The 13,337-nt window shown below is 40.1% G+C and overlaps 1 protein-coding gene across 18 annotated transcripts in view; it reads right to left on the bottom strand.

Annotated features, from left to right (window-relative positions):
• The window catches only part of COBL (cordon-bleu WH2 repeat protein), a 307,667-nt gene that overhangs the window by 136,854 nt on the left and 157,476 nt on the right, over window positions 1-13,337 (bottom strand). For all 18 annotated transcript variants that reach the window (XM_081286279.1, XM_081286269.1, XM_081286268.1 and 15 more), the window contains one exon: window positions 9,662-9,835. In XM_081286279.1, the coding sequence (XP_081142405.1) occupies window positions 9,662-9,835 (174 nt within the window). The remainder of the gene's footprint in view (window positions 1-9,661; window positions 9,836-13,337) is intronic.

Here is a 13,337-nt window from a genome sequence, read left to right as displayed (position 1 = left end):
AAAATAACACCTCTGACTGTTCTTGTGAGACTTTTGGTCACTGCAATGAAAAAAATGATTAAAACACATGTATGAATTAGGTATTATAGAGGTAATCTAGAGATGATGTAAAGTATAATACAGGATATGCAAAGGTTATACGCAAATACCACACTATTGCCATTTATATAAGAGACTTGAAGCATCTGTAGACGTTGGTATCCATAAAGCCAATGCCCCATGGAGACCAAAGGATATCTGTATTCTAATTTCTGTTATTTTTAAATAACAAATGATAATTTTCAGACTCTTCAATTCCCAGAATATTCTCCTCTGGTCTGCTTTTAGTTATTTTCCTCTTAAAAATGGTTTTCAGAAACCCACTTCCCCAATGCATAGATATAAGCTGCCTTCATAGATTGTGACTATTTACATCTGAATCTGATAATCAGTCACACTCTTATTAGGAGCAGCTAAGGCTCCTATACCTCTTTTGTAGCCTCAAGTAGCTGCCAACACTACCAAATACCTGAGCTCTTTTAAGTTTTGATGTAGTCAGTTAGCTGGGAACCTCCATACTTGCACTTGCCACCTAAAGGACCCCAGGGTCAGCCTTGAATTGGGAAACCTGGGTGGGATCTAGAGATGGGCTGACTCTCATGCAGAGTCCAAAGCCTGGGAAGGAATACAGGAGTGGCTGATCTGGAGGCCATGAGAGACCCTGGCTCAGCCTGCACAAGCATAGCTATGAAAACTGTCTCACTTTCACAGTGAGATTGGCCTTGCTTATAGAACCCTGTGCCCTTCCCCTGCCTCATCTATTTCCCTCCACCCACCTGCAGTCAGATCAGCATGTCATGCCAAGTCACAGACTGGAATAAGGTGCACCCTTCATGATGTTTTCTTGACATCTCCCTCCAAAGGAGTGATTCGTTCATCATAACCACAATGGCACCGGAGTATTCTTAGCTGTTTTATCTTTGAAGTAATTTATCTGCTCATAAAATGCATACTGAGGGTCCACTGTGTGCAAGGTGTTATGCTTGAGGCTGGGACATAGAAGGAACAAACTATGGCCCCAGTTTGGGAAGTTAGTGAGCCATGCGAATGGCAAACACAGGCTGTGTGCTCAAGGACATGGTGCCAGGGGATGGGCTGCGGATCTGACAGAACATTGTCACTGGTGGCCCCACTACATGTTGGTATGCCAGAAACCTCTGCTAAGGAGAACTCTGAGATGAGCTAACAACATGAGCCATCAGTGCAAAGACAATGAAGTAGAAAATCGCAAATAAAAAACACATTCAGCATCACAATTCCTTGAAATAGCCCATCATGCCAATGAGGAAAGATAGCAGCCATTGAAAGAAATTATGCTCAAGTTCCTGGGCTTGTTATGCTGCCATAACAACCAGAAAGCAGAGGATGGCTTGTGCCTCAGGAAATAATTCTGTTATTGTCTTGAAGGAAACCAAAATACCAGGGAACAAATCAAGAAGACTCTGCCCTCTGCTGAAGGAAAGACAGTGGGGGAAAGTGCATTTTCTTTGGACACAGAGTCACTTGCTGAATCTTGCTTTAGACAAAAAAGCAGGGGGTGGGGCAGGGGACATTGTTGTGGGAGAGAGCACTTGGCCTCCCTTTTGTTCAGAGTCAGACTTTCAAATTTTCCAAAGACAGAAACTTTCACAATAGGCGCCCAAAATCACAGAAATAAACACAGAGAAGTCAAAAGGTCTGCAGGGGGGCAAGATGCCATGAGGGAAACCTCCCTTCCTGCCTGAAGGCTGAGTTTTGTGGAACTTGGGGAGATGCTTTTTCAGTGGAAGCTACCAGAGTAAAAAGCCTGATCTGACCCCCTCAACTCTTGTGGGGCGACAATGTGTTGCTGAGTTACCATCCTCTGGCAAAGCACCAAAGGCTAACACCACACGTGCATTGTTTCTGACCTTCAGGGGATACAGCCACTAGAAAATGAAAAGGAAACATTGCTCCCACCCCAGGTGTTTCAGAACATAAAACTGAGTAAGCTTGGGGGAAATGGAAATGCTTGTGCCACTTCTGAAAGGATATCTTGACAGCTAGTGTGTGTATAATTTGAGGTAGATTCACCCTCTAAGGCAGGTCCCTGGGTTTACAGAGAGCCCCATTTCGATGCAGATACTTTCTTCTTCCTAAGACTTTTACATTTGTATACAAAGTCTGAGAGGGAATGTGTCCCATGCCCTAAAGCCAGATTCATTCAGCTGCTCTGCTTTTGCAGGTGGAGGAGGGAGTGTCCAGGCTCCCAGGCTAAGACAGCAGACACCCTGAGGGGCCCAGCAGGATATGAGCAGCTCAGAGGCCCTTGGATGTAGGTCTCAGACTGGAGCTTGCCTGGTCTGGGACTCAGTTTCCCTGACTCAACGGAAGAAGGGACATAATAATTAAGAAACTTTCCAGGTTATGTCAAATGATTTCTGTGGAGGCATTTTATAAATGGCCTAAAAGGTGGGACTCAAATGAGTATATGCTATTTTAAAGAAATAATGTTAAGAGGCACTGGAAGGCAAAACTGAATGGAAGGACTTGAACATCCAGAAAGGAAAGGGAAAAGGCTAAGGTGGCAAGAAAGCAGCAAAAGGAAAGAGAGGAGGACTTACCAGGGCTTCCCATTAAGTACCCTCCCACTTCATTTTCAAATGGGGTGCAGCTGTTATCCTGCCCACTCCACAGATGAGAAAGCAGAAGCCCCAGCTAATTGTACAGCAAGTGGCAGTGTCTGGCCTTCAGCCCATTCAGGCTCTTCTTATCACCTCCCCTCAGCTGTCAGGACCCTACCTCCAGCCTTGGGCCGGCTCAAGGAAAAGGGACTGTGTGTGACCCTTCCCGTGCCACTTGCCTTCCTCAGGAGAGATGGAACAGTGATTGAGTCACGAGCATCTTTGAAGGGCTGGTCACTCCTTGGGGCCTGTCCTAGGGCAGCAGCCAAGGTCTGCCTAGCATGCAAATGTGACTCTGCTGTGTGCTTTTCCCTCCTACCTGTTTCCATATAAGCTGTCCTTACACCTCCTCACATCTAGGCCAATAACATCATTCTCTATTTTTGCCAACTGAACTTTCTGGGGCTCACTGACAACTCTTTTCTGTAGTGAGAATCCAATATTCCAAGCATTGGCCAAATCCAATACCATATTATTTGAATACTTAGTTTCTTAAGCAAAGGGATTTCTTAGCTTTTTGCATGTAAATTCCTAATATTAGTATTTTTTACTTAGAGATTGCGTTAATTTGTCAGGCCACAATAACAAAATACCATATGGGCTTGGAGGTTTACAAACAGCAGAAATGTATGGAAGCCCAAGATCAAAGCATCCACAAACTTCGTGTCTGGTGAGGGCTCACTTCTCAGTTCACAGATGGCACCTTCTTCACATAGTGGAAGTGGGAAGACAGTTCTCCAGGGTCTATTCTTATGAGGACACTAATCCCATCACAAGAGTACCACCTTGATGACCCAGTCACTTCCCAAAGGTCCCTTCTCCTAATTCTATCACCTTCTGGGTGAAAAGATCCCTATAGGGACAAAAACATCCAAACTATGGCAAGGATGATCTTTAAATGTGTGTTTGAAAAATAAATCATACATATGTAATAAATGTTTACTGATAGGAGAAACAGAGTGTCAGATACAGGAGATGTACCAGTAAAAAATGTCCTGCCTCACTAGAGACAGGTAGGGGGCTAGAAGAAAAACTGAACCAAAGAAAGTAATAGAGAATAAGAGGGGCGGGGGATGACCACTGGAGTCTATACTCTTCCTGGCCAAGTGGCCTTTGGTGGCTTATGGGGACTCCCCAGAACAAGGGCTGCCAGGCTGTCCCTCTACTGGTGCGTCCTCTCAGTACAGCAGTGACAAGAGCACACCAGAATGACTCCACTTTCAATAAACAGACTTTAAGTTTAAGGATGATCAAATGGACACTTCCATTCTTGATGAAATGCATCCTGGGAGTCCATTCAGCAGAGTTTCATGATTTCCCATAATATTCAAGTTACTATATCTAGAAAATGGAGTTTTAAGTAGCTTTCAATTAAATTTGTATCCTATGAGAATCATCCCAAATGTTCATAGTAGGAAATGTTGCATTTCTGTGTCTATATTGCAGTGATATTAATGAATATCAATTCATGCTTTCAGGGGCAGGGCCTTGTGCACAGCAGATGTTCAACAAATATTTATTGAATCCATAAGCAATTTTTTCATAGAAAACTCCATATTGGGTTATACTAATATCTGATCATAACACCAGCCTCCATCATTTCTCATTTTGAAAGCCAACATCACTAGTTACTTTAGTCTTAAGGCAATAAACCTGAGATAACATAAAAATGTATCTCAAGGGTGATCTTACCCTAGATCATGTAGGAATTTTATGGTGTAGAATATAATGAATGCAATATTTCAGATAACTTAGAACAAAAGGAATTACTTTTTATTACAATAAAATGGTTATACTTTGATATTGGCACAAAACAGGTATATAATAACTATTGACTAAATAAATTAATAAATAGCTGCTTATTATATCTTTGTGGATAATGATAACAAAAACCAGACAGAATAGCACTGACTAGCAAATTTCTACAAGTTACTTATTTTAATCAACTGATATAAATTTTAAAAATATGGGAAAAATAGCTACTACGATATTCACAGTGTTTACACAAATGTAGATGTAGTAGTCCAGGATGATAATTACAGTTTAATTTCAATCTTTACTATATAAATGGAGTCATTTCAGGAAGGATCACTTGATAGTATTCTATCCTCCTTAAAAAGAGGATACTTAGACTTATATGATGGGCAACTTGCATCTCTTGATTCTCTGAAAGTATGCAATACTGAGTGGAGTGTTCATAGTTTGCAGCTAAGAAAGGAAGATACCACTAAGGAAGGAAAGATGCTGGTGTTATTTAACACAATGAATCTGTTCCAGGGGCTTGATAATTTTTTAATTGTACATTTGGTCCCTTTTTAAATATTTTAAAAATATACTTTTCCATTTAGTTGACTCAGGATCCTGCCCTGGGCCATAGAGCCCTCACCCCTTCACTCAGCCCTTCCTGCTCAGGAACAAGGCTGCTCCTGTCCCTCAGTGTACATGACCAGCACTCACCTTCTCCTTTGTACTGACTACAATCCTCACGACATGAGGTACATGGGTGATCTTACCTTAGGTCATATTTCCAGTGACAGCAGAGTTGGGATCTGCACTCAGTGAAGTAGAACCAGGGCCACATCTTACTAGCACCTGTCGATGCTGCTTATTGCTCTTATGTACAGAGGAGGAGACTCAGTGTTGGAGAATGAGTATAGAATGCCCACCAGGCATGTGCATAAGGAGCAGTGACCAGAGTGCAAGTATAGCATGCAGGAATCCCAGCAGTGATGCAGGGCCATGTTCTGGAAGGGAATCAACTATAGCACAGGGAAAGGTCAAGGGAGGATAATGTGGGTCCTCAGAAATGAGATGAAGGAAAATCCTGCCCAGAACAGACAATGCCTTTGTCCCCCGCAGAGGAATATTCCTTTAGTCCCAGAGAGAAGTGAGAGCTACTTACATATTTAAACATAAAACTTTAGGCCTCAGTTCCTCTATAGTAAACTGGATACTCATCCCTGGGTTTCCTCAGGGAACTGGTTCTAGGCTATCTGGGATACCAAAATCTGCAAATGTTCAAGCCCTTGTACAAAGTGGCAGTGGTGTTATGCACATATAATCTACTCACATTTTCAGAATACTTTCAGTTATCTCTATATTCCTCATAATGCCTAATATATCGTGAGTGCTATGTAAACAGTTGTTTCTTTTAGAAATAATGACAAAAAATCTGTACATGTTCAGGACAGATGCATTTTTTTTCCCAATTATTTTTTATTGAGGTTGGTTGAATCTGCAGATGTGGAACTTGTGATGTATGAAGCCAACTCTATAAAATTATTATTCTGCAGCATAGATTTATCCAGACAACTTTCCTGCTGCAGAATCTCTTCATAGCTATACATTTGATTAGTAAAAATTCTGGGTAGGCAGCTAATGGACATAGCATTCTGCAGAGTGGTGGTTCTCAAAATGGGGTTGGCAAGAGTGGCAGCTGAGGTGAGTCACTTGTGGACTTGCTAAAATGAAAATTCTCCCATCCTTCCCAGACCAATTGAATCAGTACATTGGGGATGGGGCCTGGAAATGTGTTTCATGGTCCTCATGTCCACCTGTTCAAGTTAGAGAAATATTAACCTAGCATATGGCCTGTAAAGTAAACAATGTGTCATTTCTAGCTGAGAGGCAGAGGACAGAGCAATGGAATGCCAAAAAGAGAAGCTTAATGCTAGCCTGAAAGAAAATGTGGCCCTCTACCCAACCACCTACCCACCATTTTCTTAATTGCTCCTCAAACAGGCTTACACATGGGTACCAACAATCTCCCAGATTCTCACACCTCTGGGGAAATCTCTTCAGAATATACTTTTAGGAATAACAAATACTAAAGATCAAATTATGAATATGTCATAAGGTAGCCAATACTGATATAACAATTACACTTTTAAAATTTGTATTTATTTATTTATTTATTTATTTATTTATTTAGGTGGTGCTGGGGACTGAACCCAGGGCCTTGTGCATGCAAGGCAAGCACTCTACCAACTGAGCTACATCCCCAGTCAATTACATTTTTTTTAAAGTTTCTGATGAACCAGAAGATGCCTAAAATTATTCCACCTTTAAGGCCTAAATAAGTTAGTACTGAATTTTTCTATTGACTTGATAAGAAAACCCAAGCATCCTCATTTTCTTCTAAACTGGTAATGCACTGGAAAATAGACCTTTTCTCCTTATTCAGGATATTGGAGTTAGTAACAGTTGCATAAAAATAAGGTTTTCCAAACAAACATCTTATCTTTATATGGAAGGAAGTTCATGAAGAAGGAATTGACGTTTTTCCCCAACAACAACAACAATACATTTTTGGGTTCCTTTCCCAGAAATTAGTAAATAACAAAATACCTTTCAATAAAAAAACAAGCATGTTCATAGCAAATACTTAAATCTAATCCATATGCCATTCATATGCTTAAAAAAAGAGATGGTTTCCATGAGCCAATTTCTCCACTCATTCTGTGCCAAATGAAACAGATTTCAGTAAAAAGCTTTTACTGCCTCAGAGGGAACTCTGTTCATCCTACAGAGCATAAAATACTATTTATTTTTCATTCAGAATTCCCAACTCTCTACTTACTGTACATTTTCCCACTCAAGCAGGCTTTACCTACTCTGAGTAAGTGCAGTAATGATAGAAATACACAACATCTTCTTTAGATGGAAGAAATTTTAAAAATGCTAATGCGGCTCAATATCTACATTCTATCTCATTAAGAAAGTGTAATTTTTATTGAAAAGGAATCCTTACATAATATTGATCCTGGAATTCATAATTTTCACTACTAAAGAAGTATATCTGTCCCTACCAAAAGCAAAAGGACATCCCTAAGAGTATGTAATTGAAAACATGTTGTTGATATGGTCTGTTTGTTATGAAAAAGTTCAGAATCTAAACCAAGCAAATTAAAGAGATGCACTGTGGACAATCACAGGAAATAGCTTCATATTCTCTTTCCATCATTTAATAATGCAAGTGAACAATAGAATGATGTACCATTTCTAAATAAATTTCCTTTTATCAAAACATAACTACAATATCATGGAGAACTAAAAATAAATGATTGGCATTAGAAAATGTCTGAGATATGAAAATAAAAGTATTTTCTCGTAAAATGTATTTTATTACAGGCTTTTGAGATGGGTTTCTAATGACACGAATAAAAGGTGTGTATACAGGAATAGGGGGTCTTTAAGACATGAGGTTAGGGACACTCCTGGAGGAATAAAGAAATATGACCAGAAGATACACTTTCAAAGCAAGATGGAGATAGATGGATACACATCCAGACTGATAAGGGTATCAAGCAAAATGTCAAAATTCTGCCTCTGAGATCTACTACTGCAAGTCCTAACCAAATTTGGACAAACTTAGTTTCTAGTATATTTTAAGGAAATACCACTTCATAAGTAAGCAAAACAGTATCCAAACCTAAAGATTAGCCATGCTGTGATGCTCTTGTGTATTATGATGCAACAGGCAGGAGTCAGAAGATAAAGTCCATAAAGAGAATGAGTGGACCTTCAGTGTGCCTCATGTGATGGTGTGCAATGCAAGGCATTCTGTCTGCCCACAAAGTGGGGATTCAGGTTATCAGAAACATGCTATGCTAATGAAGAACAAGGCATCTTTACCTCACATCTTGACGGCCTTGGGAAATTCTGCTTCTCAAGAGTTTAAAGCATAAGTCCAGCCTTCCTGTCCCTGGGTGTGATCTCTGCCACACTTTACCCAAATGAGGACAGGTTGAGAAAAATAAAAACTTTTATGTTTTGTTACGGTGCCACATTTGTTATGGTGTCACATTCTAAGCTAAGAAAAGAGAAGTTGCTATTGTCCTCCCTTATGTGTGAAGGAAGGGCTAGACCCCCTAGTAGATGCCTGGAACCTCAGACAGTATCAACCTCAATATACATTATGTGTTTTCCTATGATAAAATTTCACATTTTCAATTAAAGGAAGGGCTTTTCAGCTTCTCTTTAGCATATACTAACTGCCAGCATTGCTGTCTTTGCAGTTTGGGGTCATTATTAAGTAATAAAAGAGTTACTTGAACACAACAGTGACAGTCAATCCTGACACAGCTACTGTTACTAACAGTCAGGTAGCATATTCAGTATGAACACAGGAATACCCTGGACAAAGGGATGAATCATGTCCGAGTCAGGACAGAATGTAACTGCATGAGCTCTGCTATGCTACTCCAAAGAGCATACAACTTAAAATTTATAAATTGCTTCTGGAATTTTCCATTTAATATTTATGGATGTGGTTGACCACAGGTAACTGAAACTGTGGAAAGTGAAACCACGGTTTGACTGCACTGTCAAATAATGCCCTACCCTTGGAAAGGGAGAGTTTATAGTTCAAATAATATATCCTAGCATCAGCAGGAAGCTGAAGGAAAGACAGCTGAATGAAGACCTCAGGGAAGGAACTCAGCTGCTGAAGACAAGGCTTTCCCCATCAGTATCTAGGCATTAAATTGCTCTAGAAATAAACATCAAAAAGAAAGCTTCTTAAATACCAGGCCTCACAAAATTAATTTCTTATGATCCTGACAGCAACTTGATAGGCAAAAATATCCTCACCTTTCTGTGAACCTAAATTATTTGGGGCATCACTATTATATATTATCTCTTTTACAAGCTTCAGATTCCTAAAGGCACCTTTTTATCCGTGCACGTTTCTCATTGAGCAGTCACACTGATGCCCTCAAAATTTTACTGTGAAAATAAAATATATGTTCATCAACAGGCATAGATCTTTAATTACTCAAGGCTCCAAAATAGTTTCCTGCCTTCAATAACTGAAGGAGAGTGGTATCTCACCTTTAAGTCTAAATAAAGCTCAAATGTTCGCCCTGAACACTCTGCTTGCTAAAGCCACAAATATGAAGTGTTTCCAAGGAGATGCTGAGAGTCAACTGGGTCACTGTTGAGGCTCTGATCGTGACAGTCAACCACACTCACTGCCCTACCTTTTCAGATGTCTTGTCTTGAACCGGTGGCCCTGCCCTTGGAGGAGGAGGGGCTCTGCGCTTCTTCATCTCCGACTTCACAGACACCCCAGAGATGTTGCTCAGGGAGAGGGATGGACCCAGCGTGAGGGAACGCGAATGCACTGATGGGGAGTTGGGTGTTGTTAAGCAGCCCTGTTGGGGAGAGACAAACACAGTCTTAGCAATGAGTTGATCCTTCTGGACAAATACCCAAACCTGAAAACAAAGCAACAAACCATTCACTCAAAAGTCTAATAGCATCTATATCCACTGAAAGGCTTGAATGACTAGAGCAAAACCTCTATTTTCACTTTCCTTGGAAAATAATAGAGAACATTACCTTAAAGACTTATGCTTTAAGGTTTATATTCTCACCCATGAAGAAAATGGCAAACTTTTTAAAGCTTTGAGAACATTTTGTGGCTAGAATCATTTCAATATTCCCATTCAACCCATAGGTATGAGCTAGCTTCCATAAAACTTTAACCTATCAGATGGGGTCGTGGACACCAAAGAGGGGAAGGAGCAGATCAAAATGTACATCTTACTGGAGAAGAACACTAAGAAGTTTTTCACCTTCTGGTGATTTCTTCTATCAGAAGTTATGAAAAGTGACGGTATAGGGTAAGGGTTATGCTTTAAAGACTCTTTCTGACCATCAGAAAGAGGACTGAATAACATAACAATAAAATGAAAGAACTGCAACCCAACATACTAACTCAGTGTTCTCAAGGAGCAATCCTCATACCAAAGGAACAGGCTAAAGGACCCAAAACATTTTTTTAATCCTTTTTCTTCCTAGGGTCTGCCTGATAAAAAACAAAAAACAACAACACACACACACAAACAAAACAACAACAACAACAAAAAAAAAACATGTGTCTATACAGAAAGATCAGCTAGAGAACTAGCAGTCTAGGGCTATGCCTAGCCCTGGTACTTCTACTTATACACATTTACTGATGTCTTAGCACTTGTAACCCTGGACATAGTCCATAATGAATCAACATAAAAAGGTGGTAAGCCACAGATTGTGAAGCAGTCAAACTGTCCATGTTTGATTTCTGGTGTGTCACTTATAAGTTATATGACCTTGGGAAAGTTTTTTTTTTTCCTCCCTGTCTCAGTTTATGTCCCTTAAAATTGGGGAAAATAGTCTCTATAGTGCAAAGTTTTATTGTAAACTAAATGGGTTACTACATGCAAAAGAGCTTGAGGGAATCCTTGGCACAAAGTAAGCACCCAATATGTGTTAACTACTATGATTATTCTAAAATGGCTTATTCAGAACTTTCTACCCATTAAAATGTGAGCTCAGCCAGGTGCAGTGGTGCATGCCTGTAATCCAAGCAGCGGCTTGGGAGGTTGAGGCAGGAAGATATTGAGTTCAAAGCCAGCTTCATCAAAAGTGAGGTGTTAAGCAACTCAGTAGACCCTGTCTCTAAATAAAATATAAAATAGGTTATTCCCTGAGGACCTTAAAAGAGCGCACTATAGGGATACGGCCACATCAATGATTATAGCGGCACAATTCACAATAGCTAGGCTGTGGAACCAACCTAGATGCCCTTCAATTGATGAATGGATAAAAAAAATGTGGCATCTATACACAATGGAGTATTATGCAGCACTAAGAAATGACAAAATCATAGAATTTGCAGGGAAATGGATGGCATTAGAGCAGATTATGCTAAGCGAAGCTAGCCAAGCCCTAAAAAACAAATGCCAAATGTCTGCTTTGATATAAAGAGAAAAACTAAGAACAGAACATGAAGAAAGAGCATGAGGAAAAGACTACAGTAAACAAAGACAAATCGGGGGAGAGAAACGGAGAGAGAAGGGAAAGCATATGGAAATGGTAGGAGACCTTCAAGGATACATAAAATTATAAGAGGTTATGAGGGGCAAGGGGGAGGGAAAAAAAAAAAAGGGAGAGAATTGAACAACAGCAGGGGAGGTAGAGAGGGAAGATGGGAGGGGAGGGGAGGGGAGGGGGGATAGTAGGGGATAGGAAAGGTAGCAGAATACAACAGTCACTAATATGGCATTATGTAAAAATGCGAATATGTAACAGATGTGATTCTGCAATCTGTATTTGGGGTGAAAATGGGAGTTCAAAGCACAATTTGAGTCTAATGTATGAAAGATGATATATCATGAACTATGTAATGCGATAAATAATCAATAAAAAAATAAATAAATAAATAAATAAATAAAATAGGGCTGGCAATGTGGCTCAGTGGTTTAGGGTTCAATCCTGAGTTCAATCCCCAGTATCCCCCCCCCAAAAAAAAGTAAGCTCCATGAAGACAGTGATTATCTCCCATTTTAACCCATTCCCATACCCTGAGCTTCCAAGGGTGGAGCCTGGAGGGCTCTTGAATTCATATGTGTGAGAATGAATGCATGGTGCCAGAGCCTTTGAATAACTCTGGCTCCACATTTTATATAATAAACTTGTGGGTAAGATTTCATGTCAACAACTAGATGTTCATATTTCAAATGAATATACAAAGGATAGCTATCCTAGTAAGCAACAGCCCTGTAATACTTGTACTCAGACACAAATTCAATTATGCTCAAACACAAATTCTACTATCATTTGGTTTCCTGAGAAAACTTTTGAGACTCAGAATTTCTTGAGCTTAAATATGAAAGCCAAAGGACAAGATACTCCAGGAAGATTGCTTTTTTAGTCCGTTCATGCTTCTTTATGAGATGCTGAGTGTCAAAGACAGCCAGTTGCTTAGTCATTACACACAGAGTTCCTAAAGGAAACAGGTAAGGGATGGTGTAGAAATTAGCCTGATACCTAGAAAACTTGTCAATGTCTATTTCGGCTTCCATGGGAAAATATAAATCATTTCCCCTAGTCCCTGAGTTTTGCAGCCATCACACTTATCACTAAGCCAACAAGACAATGCAAAGTGAGCTCCACTGAATGTTTTTCTCTGCCTTATGTCTTACCTCCATAGCAACCAGGAGGATTCAAGGAGACAGAACCTGATGATGCAGTACTATATGACCAAATGAAGTGCATGAAGCAAACCAGAGAAGTGGGGTGCTCATCCAAGCACTGGCACAGTGAAGATATTTCACTGAATGGCTAATTCACTTAAATACCCCCAAATTCAGGGAGAGTGCAAACCTCAGCTTTTCTCATTAGCAGCCACCCAGCATTTAGCCAAAGCATAGACGCTGGGCTCTCTCATATTCCTTGATTTCTTTATCTATGTCTGCTAACAGTGACTGTATACACATAAATACACACACACACACACACACACACACACACACATACACACATACACTTAACTCATAGGACATGCACATGCATACAAGCTTATATTTTGGAATTTGATTAAAGCTTTGATACTCAATGGAGAACCACACCCCTACACTATTCAGCATCCCAGAAACACCCTGCTCAGGACAATGCATTTCACAACACTCTATCTAATTGCTTCTCTTCTCCACCCTGTCTAGACATGGAACTTCCAGTTTTCCTTGTCCTCAGTTCTCACCACAACTATGTGTGCCTGACTGATCACTCAACACTACTGTGAATTTATCTCTGTCCTTTAAATGCCCTGAGCTTTTCATAATTTCCTTGCAGACTACTCCTTTAAAAGCTTTTTACAGGAGCACTTATAAA

This window comes from Spermophilus citellus (genome assembly GCF_964194105.1).
Source record: "Spermophilus citellus genome assembly, chromosome: 3".
NCBI classification, from domain to species: domain Eukaryota; kingdom Metazoa; phylum Chordata; class Mammalia; order Rodentia; family Sciuridae; genus Spermophilus; species Spermophilus citellus.
The sequence above is the reverse complement of the archived record's forward strand: the minus strand, read 5'-3'. Positions and strand labels throughout refer to the sequence as shown.